Below are 19,082 nucleotides of genomic sequence, written 5' to 3'. Positions count from 1 at the left end.
GATATTTTGCAGCGATCACAACAAAGTCTACCGTGAAGGCACAATCACAAGACTGTACAGATGACTGCTTTATAGCTCAGAGGAAACAAGTGGCCTCAGGAGTCTCTGTGACAAAATCGCTGTAAATCTGAATGTACAAACAAATACACTCTGTGCTTTTTAAAAACCAAACTAGATGGTTTTTGTATTTGCTTTTGGCTCTAAGCGATGTAGAGAAACTGAGGAATGGATGAGGGTGTGAGAGCAGTCCTCCTGCAACTCTTCCAGTGAGCTGCCAATAAATGCATGCACCAGGGAGGGAGGCTAAACTACAAGCAGGTGTTTCATATTCTGCGGCTTTCTGACAATCCTCCTTTTTTTTTTTTAGAGCCAACAGTAGAGCATCATCCTCTCTAAAATCTCAAGCGCTGCAACCTGCCAGACTCACAAAAAGAACAAAGGGAACATATGACATTTGTTATAAAAGCAGGATTTAGTCTTAAATCCTGAGCCTCGATGCTCCACACTGAGCCTTGAAAACAACCGTTAGTGTAGAATTCAAGCTGTGCCCTGTAGACCCTGTAGTGTTTTGTGGTCTCGGAATATTTAAAGCTGGCATTAAATCAAAATTGACCCTATTTATTTTCTTAATGCATTTTGTTTTATTGTTAAATGTTTGTTGCATGTATTTAATTTATTATAATATAAGACATTTTGCAAGACGTATAGTAAGACATTAATAGGGCCCTATTTTAACAACCTAAGCGCATGGTCTAAAGTTCACTTAGGGCGTGTCCAAATCCACTTTTGTTAGTTTAAGGAGAATTGGTCGGTGCGTCCGGCGCATGGTCTAAAAGGGTTGTTCCTATTCTCTTAATGAGTAATGGGTGTGTTTTGGGCTTTACATGCAAAAAAAACATTCCCTTTAAAAGCCAGTTGCGCTCGCGCCATGGCAGATTCGGTATTTACATGACGGAATTTGATAGCGGAGAGACACTTCTCCAGAGAGCAAACGGATCTGCTCGTGCGTGAGGTTAAAGCGTGCAAGCAGACCATCTACAGGACAAGCCAGATTCCACCATATCTTTATGTACACAATAATAATCTTTAACGTAATCCTTTTATTTTTATTAATTTGCATGTTTGTGTGCTGTTGCAGATCCCTGTGTGTTTAATAAGCAGAGTGTACGTGCGTGTTGGACCCTCCTATAGGCTCATATTACTAATGCACTCTTTAAATAACAAAAAAAAATATTGCGTAGCTATTTTGAGGCAACTGAAATAGACTGCGCCATTGACCAACTGAAACCTGGTCTAAAGTCAATGGCGCAGTTTATTTCAGTTGCCTCAAAAATAGCTACGCAATATTTTTTTTTTTGTTATTTAAAACAATGTGCCTGAACACACCTTGTTTTCAGACCAGCACGCCCATGGGCGAACAAATGGGCGCAAATGCATATGCTATTTAAATAACGTGGCGCAGGACGTGAAAATGATAACTGCGTCGGGCTGAAACTAGCAAAAAACATTTGCGTCGCGCCTGACGCTGCATTGCGTCGAGTGTATGATAGGGCTCATAGTGTGGTTCAATTTGTTGACAATAGTTAAGTATATTAGTTAACATAAACTAACAATGAAAAATACATCTACAGCATTTTGTAATCTTAGTTCATGCTAATTTCAACATTATTAAATTCAAAAGTGGTCTGTTAATCTGTTAATATTATTTAATGGACCTGAATTAATATGAACTATAATGAACAGTTGTATTTTATGTTAACAGAGACTAATAAATACAAAAAGTAATGTATTGATGTAATGTATTGTTTTTTTTTGTTTTTTTTTGCAGTGTTCAGTATCTGACTTTACACTAGAAAATGTTTTTTCTTTTTCTTTTTTTTTCCTGCTTGCTCATTTTAATTCATATCAATATCAATACTATACATAAACATTTTTCACAAATTCTTAAACACTCTCAAAACATGTTTGCACATTTAATTTAAGTTCTATCTACAGTATTGTCACAGGTAAATTACAAATACCATTTTTTTTATTATTCTTTGAACTTTTTAATGATTTCCTTTTTGGAACGACCCAACAATATGGCAGCGATTATTGTTCTCTCTTTGAAGTGCCCTGTAAAGGCATTATTTATACCATTTGGAATGCACTGTTTATGTGTTTCTGAGCAATATGAAGAACAGGGTGTGTACTGTTCTGTTGTGAATTTGAAGAGTTCCTGTTATGTTGAAGTTTTAGTGTGTAAAGAGTGGAGCTTACAATTAACTGCAAGAGATTCAGTCTGATTGCTTTGAAATGTATCTAATTTTTATATTGATTTCTCAATTCAATTCATTTTTTGGATAGAGTTTAGTTAATAATGTTAAAGGGATAGTTCACCAATAAATTTAAATTCTGTCATCACTTACTCACACTCAAGTTGTTTCAAACCTGTATGAATTTCGTTCATCTACTGAACACAAAAGAAGATATTTTGAAGAATGTCAGTAACCAAACAGTTGATGGACCCCATTGACTTCCATAGTAGGAAATACTATGGAAGTCAATGGGGTCCATCAACTGTTTGGTTACTGACATTCTTCAAAATATCTTCTTTTGTGTTCAGCAGAAGAAAACATTCATACAGTTTTGGAACTTGAGGATGAGTAAATGATGACCGAATTTTCATTTTTGGGTGAACTATCCCTGTTTATGTTAAAATGTTTAATGTTAAGAAAACTGTTTCTAGTAGAATCACTGTTCACAACTGAATTAAATTCAGGGATTTTTTTCTCTCTCTCTCTCTCTCTCTTAAATGCAGAGAATGTAATAAAGAAAAAAAAAAGGTGTATGACCACAGTAAACTTAATTTCAAATCGTTTCAATGTTGTAAAGAAAGGTTTGGATAAATTACAGTAATATTCTTAGAGTGGCTTCGTGTATGTTGCTCTATTTTGAGGTTATTAGATCAAAAGTTCTTGATCTTTAACTGTAAGTCCTTTTCCACCTTATTTTGTTACCAGTCCCTGTTACGATACGGCTAACATCTGTAGTATTTGCCGCTGACAAGGGTAGGACACTAACACTTCAGTTCACAGATGAGTAAGTTGCCATCTCAGCTTCTCCCCGAGGAACCAGCAGTGAATAGTGCTTTCACTTCACCTGACCTGTCCTTCAGCAACTCCATTTACAGTTGTGTGAGCCCAGGCATATCTTCAGAAACAGGAAAGACACTGAGCTTTGTATTTAAGTCTTCCTTTAATCACAGGCTATGTTTTATTGAGGATGCTAAAAGCCTGGCTGTTGTTTTCAGCATACCAAGGACGTTTTGCAGAAATGTAATTGAGCTTCCAGATGATTATGTAATTCTTAATCTAGTTTTATTACTACACTGAACATTCAACATCAAGGTTAAAATGGACTGGAACAAATACAGTTTCTGCATTGCTGTAATTGCATTGTGTGATGTGTTAATTTGTTAAAAAATATATATTACAAATGCAATTCACGCATGCAGTACAAAGACTTGAATGCAGGAGCAGGCCTTTTAATTTCTGACAGGATTAAGCTGAAGAAGTTAAAAGAATGAAATGCATAAAAATGAAAGCTTAAGTAGTTTGGCATAATCTAATATAAGTGGAGCGCACAAGCGAGTGAGCCAAAATGAGTGGCTTACTGCACTTAAACGGTCAAATACTTACACAATTATGTCAAAATGCCCTCTTGTCATGTCTACGTCTTGGCGTGTATTCATTTAAACACAGTCGGTTTTGGAATGTAAATAAAATAGTTTTTAATAAAAGTTTTTGAAAAAATAAAACTCCATCAAGGTCAGACAGGAACCTTGGAGTTGTGACTGATGATCAGTTGAACTTCACAGACCACATTGCTAGAACTGCCCGGTCCTGCAGATTTGCCTTTTGGCCCTTCCTTATCAGAGCATAAATCCTTGTCCAAGCTCTTGTTCTATCCAGACTGGACTATTGTAATGCTCTCTTGGCCGGTCTTCCAGCATGCACTGTCAGATATCTGCATCTGATCCAGACTGCTGCAGCTATAGTGGTCTTTAACAAGCCAAAGAGAGCACACGTCACACCTCTCCTCATAAACTTGCACTGGTTGCCAGTTGCCGCTCGCATCAAAATCAAGTCACTGACTTTTGCCTACAGAACAACCACTGGCTCTGCTCCCTTTTACCTAAACTCATTACTCCAGACTTACGTGCCATCCAGAAACTTGCGCTCTATAAGTGAACGCCGTCTTGTGGTGCCATCTCAAAGAGGCACAAAATCTCTTTCTCGGACCTTTACCTTGACTGTTCCCTGCTGGTGGAATGATCTGCCTAACTCAACCAGAGCGGCTGAGTCCATAGCCATTTTCAAGAAACGGCTGAGGACGCACCTTTTCGGCAACACCTGCGTACAACCTTCACTGTCTAGCAGACTTTTGCGTTTTTACCCTTTAGACGGGAACGCGACGGTGGAGCGTTTTTAAGATTTCCACTCTGGAGGGTGGTTTCACTATTTTTGCGTTTTTAAGCCCCCAAAACGCCGTCGCCGTCTAAACGAAAATCACATCTGATAAAATATTTTTACGTTTTCACCCGCGAGCGTTCTCATTTAAACAGGGCCTTGGTCTGTGTTTGCCTTGTGTTCCTGTTTCCGGTTTATATCTGCTAACTCTTTATTATAATGCTCCTCCAACAGACATTCTACTGACTATAAGAAACTTTGCATGTACATGTCAACTTATTCTAACCCTAACCCTACCAGTCTACGAATACTCTACTAACACTCTAATGAGGGTTAGTCGGCATGTAGGTGCAACATTACTTATAGTCAACAGAATGTGTTAAAGGGACCATCAAAATAAAGTGAAACCATATAAATAAATAGCGTAGTGTAACAGTATATTGGATCCATGCAACTCTTAAAGTGACAGTAGTCTAATATTCCTGTTGCTGTTTGTCATGTTAATCTAAGAACAAAAGACTCTTGACTTGAATTGTAAGCATTAATCTGCATTTAATTTTTACAAGTCTATACAGTGTTATTTTACATTTGATGACTTTAATTTCTGTAGTATTTCTTACCTGAATAATAACTTGTTAGACCCACCTGAAAAGCCATGTTTATTTCATAGCTCTCTTTATACTATTGCATTTATTTGTGCTGTTGTTTGAAATTTGTTTATTTGTTCTCATTTTATTACTGACATTTTACTTGTGGTTTATTCAAAAATAATACTTTGCATTGAAGAAAAGTAGATTTCTTCAATATATATAATGTATAATGTTTAAGTGTACACACATTTAAGGTAGAATCACAATAATGTATGTTATTAGTTTGTCGTTACGCCACATGACACTAAATATCAGTAAATGTGGATCATTTAGATGAATTTGAAGGGTGTTGGTCTGGCTTTGGCCTTGACTCGGTCTCACCCTGCTTTGTGTTGGTCTTGTCTTGGTCTCAACCCCTCAACGCTTTAGTCTGGTTTTGGTCTAGGTGGTCATGACTATAACACTAAATTGAATATGGTTATTGATCTATGGTCTTTTCTGAGGTGAATGTCATGATATTGTTTACAAGCTTATTTTGTTGATGCCTTTCAGCGGTTAAAACACTGAATGAATACACAAGACATTACATTTGTCACAGTTCTGCAAGAGATATGACCCAGACGTAAATGAGCAGACAAGGGTTTTTATTAACAAGACTGAAGACTTGAGACAGCAGGGAGAGTGAAGCGTGAGCAACAGTTCAAACAGTAGGGCAGGGCAGACGACAGGCAGGATGGATGACCACTGAGACGTCAGTAAGATGGCGATGACGCGAGTGCAATGAGGCAGCTCTGAAGGAAAGACCAGGCATGAACACAAGGAACACGTAGCTTGATGTAGATCTCAGATGTAGCACCAGGTAGAGGCTCACAGAACTAGAGGCTTGACACAGGGGTTAGATAGCAGCACCAGTCAGGCAGTTACTCAGGAAGCATTCAACTCAGGATACTGGGCAGGGACACACAGAAGAACATACAAGACGAGACTCAAGACAAGATAGACAAGATATAGCAACAATAAAGAGAACCAAAACTAAACTGATAAGATCAAAAAAGCAAACTAATGAAAAAAGTATTAAAAAAAATTCAATACATGAAAAAACTGGAGTTGCTAAAGATAAGCAAGACATCCTCTTGACAGGAAAAATAAGAACTGAAGAAAATAACTAAAAAATAAAATTCTTAAACAAGAACTCAAACCAGATTATAAAGCACAAGAGCTAAAGCTTAGCAACACAAAATAGCAACAAGGATAATCTGATACTGGGAATAGGATTTTTTTTTTTTTTTTTTTTTTTTTTACAAAAAACAGCTACGCTAGGATAATTTCAAGAGCACAAACCAGAACACACCACAAAGTACAAACACAAAACAAACCAGCAAAGACATGAGGGAAAGAGGCACAATATAAAGGGACCAGAGCACATGAGGACCAGGTGAGCACAATTAGTGAAATGAGGGCAAGACTTGGACTAAACAAGGGGGTGTGGTAACAGGAAACAAGGAACACAAGGCAAACACAGACCAAGGCCCTGTTTACACGAGAACGCTCGCCGGTGAAAACGTAAAAATATTTTATCAGATGTGCCTTTCGTTTAGACGGCGACGGTGTTTTGGGGGCTTAAAAACGCAAAAAAAAGTGAAACCACCCTCCAGAGTGGAAATCCACGACAACACAGCTTTCTGCCAGGGCAGAAAGTTTCATGTCAACAAGTAAGCCCAGGCCAGGGTAAAAATTATAAATAATGCAAAAATAACGTAACATTACTTAATTCTTTCCCCGCCATTGAAGAAAATTTTGGCCTTTCTGTGTTTCCACTATTTTACGGTAGGGGGCGCAATGACACATCTTCTGAAAGAGTACTGAATCTCCTGATCAAAAGACATGAAGAAGAAGCAGAAACAAGCATAGCATATGTAAGCAGATACATATTGTATGTAAAATAATGCTATCATCAACATTGGAAGGGAGGGGAGCTACAAACAATTTTATATAATATATATTATAATTTTATATTCATCAGAGATAATCAATGGAATGTTATTGAGCTTGTGTTAACCACAGACCTTATTTCAAGCATGTAACCAAAAACCCATAAAAATAAATAAAAATAAAACATTGACTTGAGGACGATGGAACCAGAAGAGATAAATGCTCTTTTCTGTGGTTTGGCCATAAATCCTCTCCCATGCCTCATGGGATAGTAAAGTGTTCATTAAGTGTGCACTCCAGAATCTCGGCGGTAGTAGATTACCATTTTTCCAAAATGGTGTATTTGGACGCACTACTCTTTTTGCATAATGTTTTCCGCATACTATTTAGTAAGGAAATATTCGATTTCGGATGCAGGACGGTTTGAGAGTCACACCTGTAAGTTTCTAACATATGTGAATACCTCATGTAAAGCAGATTAATCCAATATAATTACATATTACATACATTTTTTATACATAAAAACTGGACCCTTGCTGCAATTACTGATTATTCTTCACCCTTCTGTGTTCTGAATCAGTCACCTACATCTAACTGTCACTTACTCATGTGAAACTGGTAGAAATTTGTTGCCTAGAGATAAAATGTAGGTTTTAGAGGGCAGTGCAAAAAAACTTTTTTTTTTCTTTTTTTTTTTAAGCAAACTTTTACACTGACTGGGTCAAACTCATATCAGAATATCCCACAGTCAGTGTTTCCATGCTGGCTGAGCAGAGATTGACTTCCAGCCCACTGATTTCCCTTTATTGACCTCCATTTATTTTGTAACCAGTGTACAATGTTGTCTGAGTGAATGATTTCATTATAAATAGGGGAAAAGTGGCAAACTATCCCAAAGGCACTGTCTCTCAAAGCATTATTTTCCATAGTTCTGCATTGCAGTGTCTTTACTGTACACATTTACACCTCCATCTATATTTAAAACAATAGGGTCAATGACATATAAATCTTTTCAAAATCTACTTTAAAACACATATATGCCAGGTACTTCCACTTATTTTGTAATGTAATATGTGTATTCATGTTGGTTTCATATGGTTTAAAAATATATATTTTTCACCACTTCCAATAAAAGTTTCAATTTAATGACTTTTTAAAAGTTTAATTTAAAATAAAAAGTCATTTATTTTGCTTACACCTTTAATACATGTGAGGGTACACATATATATATTGTTCCTCTCAATGCCTCTAACAAAATCTTCAATTAACGTTTTATGTGTGTCTTCTTCCAGATGACCCAGGAACAGTGCCCTCATAGGAACAATGTCCAGAGTACTGAAAAACCGCAACTGTATAAAGTGGGGATCTACGGCTGGCGGAAACGTTGCCTTTACTTCTTTGTCCTCCTCCTCATGATCCTCATAGTGGTCAACCTCGCTCTCACCATCTGGATCCTCAAAGTTATGAACTTCACTATAGTAAGTTCAGTCTTTTACTCTGGGCTTCATTACTGCTGCTGGGCATCGATTCTTTGAACGACTTGGATAGAATTGGCGGATCACTATGATGGAGAGCCGTTATTTCTGCTCACTTCTGTGTATTTTCTCAGCTTCAGCCAGGCTGCTTTCATTTGCCTCTTAGTGGTCGATCTGTTAAGGTTTTCGCACGTAGAGTCAGTTCTCCAAGGCCAACTGCCTTCCCTCACTTCATGTGTTTACTGATCTTTCAACTTTCTCCTACTGTGCTTTGAGTTCTGATTAATTGGATGTACAGCAGGGCCCGATCAAAGGAGGGGGCCCGTGGGCAGAACTGTCACAGGACCCCAAACCCACCCAGCGGCACAATGCCCTCTGTAAACAAACTCTACTAACTTTCAAGTAACATTTGTATGGTTATTTATTACTTTGTAGGATTTATATCCTTCCATGATTGGTACTGGTGGATGCAGAGGAATGTTTGCTAAAAACATTTGGACCGGAAAACATTTTGCATAAGTTTGTTGTGGAAGTACATAACTTTATTTCAATAATTACATTTATTTTTGTATGTGCGTACATTAAATGAGCTGGAATGTGGAGTGTGTATATGAGGACATGACAGGATGATTGACAGGCCAGTTTATGGTGACAATATGCACAAAGCTGTCCATAGTAGTATGTCCCAAAAATTTTGATGGTCCCTTTTGAACATTCTGTTGACTAGTAACTTTGCAACTAACTAACTCTCAGTATTATTAGACTGTCTGCTTAATATCTGCTAACTCTTTATTGTGATGCTCCCCAACAGACATTCTACTGACTATAAGTAACTTTGCAAATACGTCAACATATTCTTATTCTAACCCTACCAGTCTACTAATACTCTACTAACACTCTAATGACAGTTTGTAGATAGGTGCAACATTACTTATAACAGAATGTGTTAAAGGAACCATCAAAATAAAGTGAAACCGCCTTCTCTTCTGCTACACACTCAAAAGTATGTACTTTGTCATATTTGGCCATTTTTGGGACATACTACTATAGACTTCTTTTTGCATTCTGTCACCGTATATATGCCAGGTATATATGCCACACCGTATATATTCCACCGTATATATATATGCCTGATATATTTATGCCAAACTTTTGCCTTTTGCCTGCCTCAACAGTCCTCCTCTGCTCTGTTGTTGTGATGGTATATTTCACTGACGGGTAATATTTTATACTTGTTGAGCATCAATGATAATTAAATTCCACCACACAAAGAATGTTAATGACTTCATTTTAGTTAACCGTCCCATCCGGGACGCAGTCTGATTGATTCCGTCATATTAAACAAAATTTGTACTCAAATTAAACCCCTTCATTTAGATGTTACCACAGGAAGCATATATTTAGGTTACCTGACAAAACATTTTCACAGTGCATGCCTGGGGCCTGATCCCTAACTGTGACTAAAATGATTTTGCAATGCAGATTTATGCAGATGAAATGTGATGTTTATGTGGGGTGATACGTTCAACTCATGCTTCTCGTTTCTGTCAAGATTCTTAGCCTTCCTGTAAAAGGAGTGTTAGGCTGGAGTAAGATGGTGTGAAGGGCATTGGGCTCTCAAGGGACCTGTGGAGATCAGGTCTGTGAAGAGTGCAGATGCAGATGAGCAGCTGGATGTTTTGCTGATTTATGTCACCTCAGATTGCAGGATGCCCGATGTGTCAGGGCTAGAACGGAATTAAATATTTAGTGTCCTCAGATGCCAAAGGACAGTGCATATCAATGTTGACATCACGGGAGAATGCGTTAGAAATTGAGATTGCACGTCATTGTCTCTTTCCACACAATATTCATTCTCTAGACAAAATGTAATTAGCATTATATCATTTTAATTTGATTAATATAGTACCATGCAGAAGTCTTAATGTCTTAATTTCATAGCTATTTGGCAGTGAATGCCCATTTCAGGACTAATGAGGCATGTTTTACATCTCAGAGGTGATTTTATAATATTTGTACACGTCTCTGTGCTCAGTCAGTGCTGAGATTTCAGTTTGGTCCCCACAGTGTTCAAGTGGTGAAGTGTACACATACATTTTTGTATGTATTTATGTTTGGATATGGATAGACACTTTTCTATCACTGTGTTAAAACAGCACTTTTACACATGAACGTTAGAGATGTACAAGTCTTTAGGAATATTTTGAAGACTGCTCTGTGCTAAAATGACCAGATTGCAATACCCTCAATCTCATATAGTGGATAGAAAATTATAGACATTTTGTCCATGAAAGACTAACTAATTGTTAAACTGATTAACAAATGTGTCAATATTAATAATAATAATAAAATATTAAGCAGCACAACTTTTTTCAACATTGATAATAATCAAAAAATGTTTGAAATGTTTCTTGCGCACAAAATCAGTATTAGAATGATTTCTGAAGGATCATGTGACACTGAAGACTGGAATTTTGGCTGTTGTCAATTCACCTTTGTCATCACATGAATAAATTACGTTTTAAAATAGAAAATTGTTATTTTAAATTATAGTACTATTCCTGTTTTTTACTGCATTTTTTGATAAAATAAAAGCAGCCTTAGTGAGGATAAGAGACTTCTTTACAACCACACTGATACTAATACGATTATATTGGCTTTACAGACCTGGGGCTGTTTGAGCATTGTTCTATGAATCCCATGGGTTCAGTTATCAGAGTACGAGAAGACTATAATGGGGGGTGGGAGGGTTGGACAGTAACATGCATGAAACAAAAAGAAAAGCAATTGCATCTTCACATTTCTTTTGAGGCAAAAAAAAAAACACACACACACACAATTAGGCTACAGGATTTCAGAGTGTTCCTCGTAGATCCTCTGATTCTGGCAGCTCTATTTATATCAATACAACTGTTAGCTTGTGCTGCCTGCTCTCATTCAAGCGCCGCCTCGTTGACACCCTCCAAAGCTATTATGGAAATGCGTGTCATGACTAACTCTGCCATTTTGTAACGGCCCCACCAACAGCCTGTCACAAGGGTTTTCTGTGAGGCACGGGTCAACCGTGAACATGAATCTGTGAGCTCCAGAGAACTCGCACGCTCACATTGCAGCCATCTTGGCCTGCGGCTGATACTCACACCAGAATTAATTGAACTCTTGGGGGGAAACAATAAGTGTCAGTTCAAAAGCTGGTGTGGAGAGTCTCTAAATGACCAAGTGATGATGTGATGATGTCCCTGTCCTTTCCCTGGAGGCCTCCCCTCCATGTCGGTACTTTGAGCTCTGAGTATGGGAAGAAAGTTTTGCAGTATCGAGTGTTCAGTCAGACCTGCCTGTTTCAGTAAAGCCGTGCATCATTTCACTGCCACATGCATGTTTCTGCTTGAACTCAGAGTGATTTGTTTTTGAGTCATTCAGATGGCTTATGATCCGATTGAAAAGAACTCGAAAGAACAAAACTTTCTGAATGGCCATGGTCTTGATTCGAAAGATCTTGATATGGTCTGCTTATTTTAAGCAGCTTAGTGATATCATATTTGTATTCATTTGATTCAGTTTAGTGAATGATAATTTTAGAACAACAGCATCAATATACAAATGACACTTTAGAACACTCTTTTTCTTAGAATCAAAAATATACAGTGTGTACAGCCCAATTAACGAACAAATGACTAGCCATGCAATGTGTAGACCAGTGTAGTCTGACTTATGAACGAATCACTGTTATGTGCCGGTTATTTTTGGTCAATAAAAACATGCAACATGACCAGAGTAGTCTGATTCATGAACAAATGACTTAATGAGTCAGTTCTTTTTAGTGAATCAAAAACATTCAGTGTGACCAGAGTAGTCAGTGTAGTCTGAATCACGAACGAATCACTGTTATGAGCCGGTCCTTTTTACTAAATCAAAAACATGATAAAACATAAAACAAATCAGTCTGATTCACGAAAAAATTACTGTTATGAGCCAGTTCCTTTTAGTTAATTAAAAACATGCAGTGCGACTAGTGATTCATTATGGAACAACTGTTATGTATGGAAGCTTGTTTCCGCCACAAAATAAAAAAATGTAAATGATAATTGCGACTTTTTATCTCACAATTGCGAGTTTACATCTCGCAATTCTGACTTTATTTCTCAGAATTGCGAGATACAAAGTCAGAATTGCGTGAAATAAAGTCGCAATTGCGTGTTATAAAGTCAGAATTGCGAGATATAAAGTCGCAATTACGTGTTATAAAGTCAAAATTCTGACTTTTTTTCTCGCAATTGCGACTTTATATCACGCAATTCTGACTTTATAACACGCAATTGCGAGTTTATATCTCGCAATTCTGACTTTATAACACACAATTGCGACTTTATATCATGCAATTCTGACTTTATATCTCCCAATTGCGTATTATAAAGTCAGAATTGCGTGATATAAAGTTGCAATTGCGAGAAAAAAAGTCAGAATTCTGACTTTATAAGATGCAATTGCGACTTTATTTCACGCAATTCTGACTTTATATCTCGCAATTCTGACTTTATAACACGCAATTGCGACTTTATTTCACACAATTCTGACTTTATATCTCGCAATTCTGACTTTATAACACGCAATTGCGACTTTATTTCACGCAATTCTGACTTTATATCTCGAAATTCTGAGAAATAAAGTCAGAATTGCGAGATGTAAACTCGCAATTGTGAGATAAAAAGTCGCAATTATCTCTTAAAATGTTTTATTCTGTGGCGGAAACAAGCTTCCATAGTTATGAGACGTTCTTTTTAGTTAAAAAAAGGGGGAAAATAGCAGCATTTTCTTAGCAATATGATATTTACACTAAGTGAAAATAGAGATAGATTCTATTTTCTATGTACAAATAGCATTTTCTTTGCAATACGTGTAGCAATGCTATACTTTTTGCAGATGAAACATACTATTTTGCACTTTGTAAATTAAACTGTATGCAAAAGAATGTAAATGAATTATTAAATGGATCCCACCTTATGGGACAATAAAGCCCTCCAGACACCGACACCTACCCCTAACCGATAAACACTGAACACACATTAGACACTTTATTTCCACTTTTCAAATATTTTATTATTTGAATTGAAAATAATTGCCTTTCCGATCAGATATGTGATGGGAATAGAGCGAATTCGGCAAAAAGCAGATTCGAACTTTGGGTCGATTTGCGCCCAATCTTTCTGCCATGCACCTTACCCCTACACTATTGCTGCTGTCAACAATCCAGCATCTTCTGTAATTTTGTCAGACGTCAATGGGCGGAGTCAGTGTAAATAGCCTCTGCCAACAAAGCGGGCTATTTGCACTTTGAGTAAATGGACACTCCTAAAAATGCATACCAAAATAAATTAGCTTGTGAATTGCATTCATATTGAATCTAGCCCTAATTTCAAATGAAAAGTGAGAATTTTCTATGTACTTCCCTTGCATTTGTCCTCCTGTTCCTGTATGGCACTGCGCTCCATATTTTTCTCCCAGTAAAAAGCTAACGTAAGCTGGAAAAGAATGACTCCAACACAATAAAACGCGAACAAATCCAACATGCTGTGCCAAAGCTACAGGCTTTTCCAGGGCCCACGAGGATAAAAACATCATTTGCTAGACCTGACACATTAAGCAATGGCGTACTTGGGTTAATAGAATGCAGCACCATTTTCAACCTGCCGACAAACATGAGCTGCCACTGTGGCACCTCAACGCCATCCATAAACTGAAAATAACACTGAGGCTGTAGCTGCTGCACATTCACAACCTCTAAAGCCCTCCCCTACAGGGCTAGATAAGAAGCGCACACACAACATCTCATAAAGCTCTTTTTACAGTGCAGTCATCAATGCGGTACTTCGAAAATGCTCATGTGCTGCCTTTACATATACTGTAAACTCTCTGGACACAGTGGTTGAACATTTAATAGCTCTTACAAATCACTAATTAGCTTTATGCAAGCAGATATTATCTTTTTAAAGCTTATTTAGCAGGGTTCATATGGTATGGGTCATCTGACGCCCAAAAAAATTATGCCCTGCCCTGAATTAATTATGAATAAAAATGAATGTAGTGGAAACGGCAGTACAAAAAGCCCTGATATACTGATATAAGAAAATAATTAAAGATCAGAGCCTCTAGTGAAGATCTGATTGCTAAATGGGCATGTCGGGCTCCTACACTCTTAAAAATAAAGCTTCTTTATTGATATGTATGGTTACATGAAGAACCTTTAACATCCATGGAACCTTTCCATTCCACAAAAGGTTCATTATAGTGGAAAAAAAGGTTCTTGATTATTAAAATGCTCTTCACAAGAACTGTTCATTGAAAGGTTCTTTGGGAAACCAAAAATGGTTCTTATAGCATCACTGCAAAAACACCTTTTTCGGAACCCCTGTTTTTAAGAGTACAAGACAGCGTGAAGCTAGATGGACCAACCTTTCTGGTTTTAAGCTGGCAGTGGATTAGAAAAGACAACATTGTCCCAATTTGGACAGACCGGGGAGGGTGAAATAGAGGCAACTGACTGAAGTATGTCAGCCATTAAAAGCACTCAAGGTTATTTGAAAGTTCACAAAAGGATATCAATTTTTTTTAAGCCTACACCATAAACCACTACTCTGGCACTATATGAACACTGGAGTAATTCTGTTCTGTCTCTCCTTATCTATAAAGTTCTCTTGAAATCAAAATGAGCGTTTTATGGCTTTTAGTCCATGTCTAGCTTTGATGGCATATGCTTGTGTACATCTAAAACCTGACAAAAATAATGTTTACAGAAATATGCATTTACACGTACAGTCTTTCTCTTCCTGGAAAAACAGATCACAGTGTATTTTGCAAAAAGATTCATCAAAATAATGATATTAACTAGTATTGTTTAATGTAAATGCATTTTGGTTTTGAATGTATTTTATATTAAGTAGCTGAATCACAGCTCAACTGGGACAAATACAATTACAGTAAACTTCCTTATAATTAAAATGTAATGGAAAAATCATAATACCATCAACACTGTATGTGCCACATATGGCTTCATCTGAATATGTAAGAGCATGCACTATTGTTTTAAAGTCTGAGGTCAGTAGTTTTTGAAAGATTGCTCACCAAGGCTGCATTTATTTGATAAAAAAAAAAAACAGTAATATTATGTTATGTAGTAGAATTTAAAACAACTGTTTTCTATTTTAATAGAAAATCTGTTCAGCAGCCATTACTCCAGTTTTCAGTGACACATGAGCCTTCAGAAATAATTCTAACATGCTGATTAAAAATATACTCTTAGTATCAATGATGACGCAGTGAATAGTGATGATTCTCTCTGACCAATCAGCAGTCTGCCGTGTTTTCACGTCACATTTTAGTATCGCCTCAGCTCGCTCAGAACCTCGCCGGAGGTGGTACGAAAAAAAGTACCTGGAAGCAGGTACAGGTACAACTTTTACAAAGTGGAAATCCAAACAAAGGCGAGTCGAGCCGAGCCGAGCCGAGGCGAGCTGGTACTGTGTAGTGGAAAAGCGCCATAAGTGATGCAGTTAGTTTATTTTTTAGGGAATAACACAATATTTTAATGCATTACTTTTAAAAGTAACTTTCCCCAACACTGCATTTTACTACATCAAATCATGTCTTTGATGAACTTTGAAGCATGATGATACAAAGATATATTTCTTATGGCAGGTTTAATACAATTGGTTTATTTGCATTTGTAAACACAATTGAATATGTCAGTGCTTCCAGGTTTCCTCTGCGTTAAAATCATAGTGTGTCCACTTCCCCAGAGGAAGTTGAATAAGATATTAGTTTTATAAGCAGAAGAAAGCACAGCACTTTCAATAGAGTCTGATTGGTTTTTGTCAATTTTGTTTGCCTGAAAGAGAAAAGGACAGATTGAGAGATAGAGAAATAGCATACAAAACAATAGTTCTTTCCAGAGGCTTGTTGACTTTATTCGGAATGAATTGGTCCGATTTGCATCTAAAGAGCTCAGGCGCCACATTGCTGGATTTAGTGCTTTTTCATTCATAGCAGTTTCATTCATTTTTTCGCAGTGTCGCCGCCAATGGTTTTTGAAAAAAATATCCCACTCAGCAGCAGCATGAAAAGGTCAGGCGTGGGAGCAAAAGGGAAATGTTACAGATTTTACTCCCCTGACAAAAGTAATTAATTGTTTGGGAGCTAAATGGAAATGAGGAGGTTGAACAGCCTAGTGTAGCATTCGAGTTTCAGAACGACGGTTATGGGTGGAATGTCAAGGGTGTTTGTCATAATGGCAGACCAGATGCAGTGCAAATGAACAATCCTCAGGGAGATCAGATGGCTTACAACATCTGTTTACATATGACAATTATGTAATAATATTTAATTTCGGACACTTTACAAAATGAACGCTCATGTCCAGGTACACACTTCTGTAAAATGCAATTGCAGAGAGTTTAAAAAGTTTGTTTACTCATCATATAACTCGGATTACAAAATATATTCTTTTATTATACAAATGGAAAGTAATTAATTTAACCTGAGAAGAATAGGGAGATTAGAGTTTCTCTGATATTGAAACTCTGTAGAGAATGGACGGTATAGGATCCATTTGTTTTGGCAGGACGTTTCATAAATGTCTTACATTACACACTGTGATAGGCTGTTAGTGGCTTGTTAAGTAGCTTTTGAGATTTAAAGAACAAATAAAACATCAGATAGATTATTCAACAGCACTCCTTTTTCACATGGATACTAGAATTCCATGTCTTTCAGTGTTGAATTTATTGTGCCAAACCACGGAACAATGGACATTTTGTCATCATTTACATACCCTCAAGTCATTAAAAACTTGACTTCCTTTTGTTAACACAAAAGGATATATTTTTTTTAATAATAAACCGGTTTATTTTCACCATGCAAAGGGAATAAATGACAACTGAAGCTTTAAGTATGTAAAAGCACAATAAAGATGTCATAACAGTAGTCCACATTACTTGTGTTTACATTTTCAAGTGTTTTGAAGCCATACAACTTGAGAACCAAATCATTAGTGATCAAATTTTCCAGACCTGAATAATTTTGAACTGAATCTGCAATCTGCAACAGGACTGAGAACACAGAGAATAACTAGGGAAGGAAAACAGGAGGGAAACAGGGAAAGTAGGTGGGGCAAATTAACCAATAATCAGGGAACAAGAAGGGCAGGGTTAAGACAATAGACAGGAGAGTACATGGCACATAGAAACAAACATGACAAGTCATGTGCTCACACCAAACAACACAAAAGGCTCGTTTGAGATGCACCTGGCCTGAAATTTAGGGGCTATTTACACGACTAAAAAATTGTAAACTTTTTTATGCCTTTTGGCCATTCGTTTACACGACAACGGCGTTTTGAGTGCCTGAAAACGCAAACTTTTGAAAATGGCTGTCAAAGTGCACGTTTTTGAAAACGGTCTCTGTGTAAACAACAAAAACGTGAATATCTGACGGCGATGACGTCATGCACATGCATATTACGTGTTCAGTCTGTAGTGTTTCATCGCCATCTAATGGCCTGGCAGCAGAATGCAGCGTTTTTAGTCATTTTCGCGAATCCGTGTGAATGGGGATCGTTTTGACAATGGCGTCATCTGTACACGGAAAACTCAAAGGAAAAACTTCTCTGATTTAAGCATATCGTTCTTAACATTTTTTGCTTTTATATGAAAATAAATATGATGAACAAGCAAAGTACTTGTTATTTATTTAATTACTTTCAAAAGAAGTTTTCCCTCAATTTCTAGTTTAAAATAGGCATATTTTATTTTTTTATGACAGCATATCCCATAGAGAGATAGCACTTTCTGAGAGTTTGGGAATATTCACGCATAATTTATACACATTAAAACATATCACAGTTTCAAATCAAACATTTTAAAAGAGAATTACATCACGGTTGTTTTAACCAATAAGCATTAAGCTGTGCCGTCAGCAAGAGCATGGCGACCCACACTCGAACACATTTTTAACCGGCATGCATTTCGCGGTGATCAGCGGTGATCGGTTTTGTACAGATTTTGCTCATCTCAAACGAGCCTAAAGTGAACACAATCACAAGCCATGTGCTCAAACAAGAAACAAACACGCAGCCAATGAGAGCTCTTACCGACTGCGTGTTCACACAGAAAATTACAACATGAAAGCACATATCTAATGTAAAACACAAGCCATGTGCTACACAGCACAAGACAACAAGAAAGCACGTGGACGTTATAAACACACTTCACGCTTACAATGACAAGACCGTATGAGAGTCAGGGCTCAAGAAACGAAAAACAAGAAAACAAGAAAACAAGAAACCAGACTGACGTGACAGAACCCTGACAGAACTATAGTAAACCTCACATTATGCTAGCATTAGCATTATTTAACACTTTCCTTAAAATGTTAACCTTATTTTTATGCTTGTGTACTCTTGAGTTATTTTTTTCTCTTAGATGTTACTATAATGACATGCTCTTGCACTCTCCCTAGTCAAAAATAAGAGAGTGATGCAACTGACTTCTTTTGTTCTATCACAGGCTAACATTAGCAGGCGGGGCCGTTAGCCTGTCTCTATGGACAAACAGAAGCACAGAGGGTAAAGCGCAATGCCTTTT

The 19,082-nt window shown here is 37.2% G+C and overlaps 1 protein-coding gene across 4 annotated transcripts in view; it reads left to right on the top strand.

Annotated features, from left to right (window-relative positions):
• The window catches only part of sgcd (sarcoglycan, delta (dystrophin-associated glycoprotein)), a 206,976-nt gene that overhangs the window by 111,688 nt on the left and 76,206 nt on the right, over positions 1 to 19,082 (top strand). For all 4 annotated transcript variants that reach the window (XM_079898341.1, XM_079898342.1, XM_079898339.1 and 1 more), the window contains exon 2: positions 8,266 to 8,451. In XM_079898341.1, the coding sequence (XP_079754467.1) occupies positions 8,266 to 8,451 (186 nt within the window). The remainder of the gene's footprint in view (positions 1 to 8,265; positions 8,452 to 19,082) is intronic.

The sequence above is a fragment of the Squalius cephalus genome (genome assembly GCF_949319135.1).
Source record: "Squalius cephalus genome assembly, chromosome: 17".
Lineage (NCBI taxonomy): Eukaryota > Metazoa > Chordata > Actinopteri > Cypriniformes > Leuciscidae > Squalius > Squalius cephalus.
This window is presented reverse-complemented; position numbering and strand designations above follow the sequence as displayed.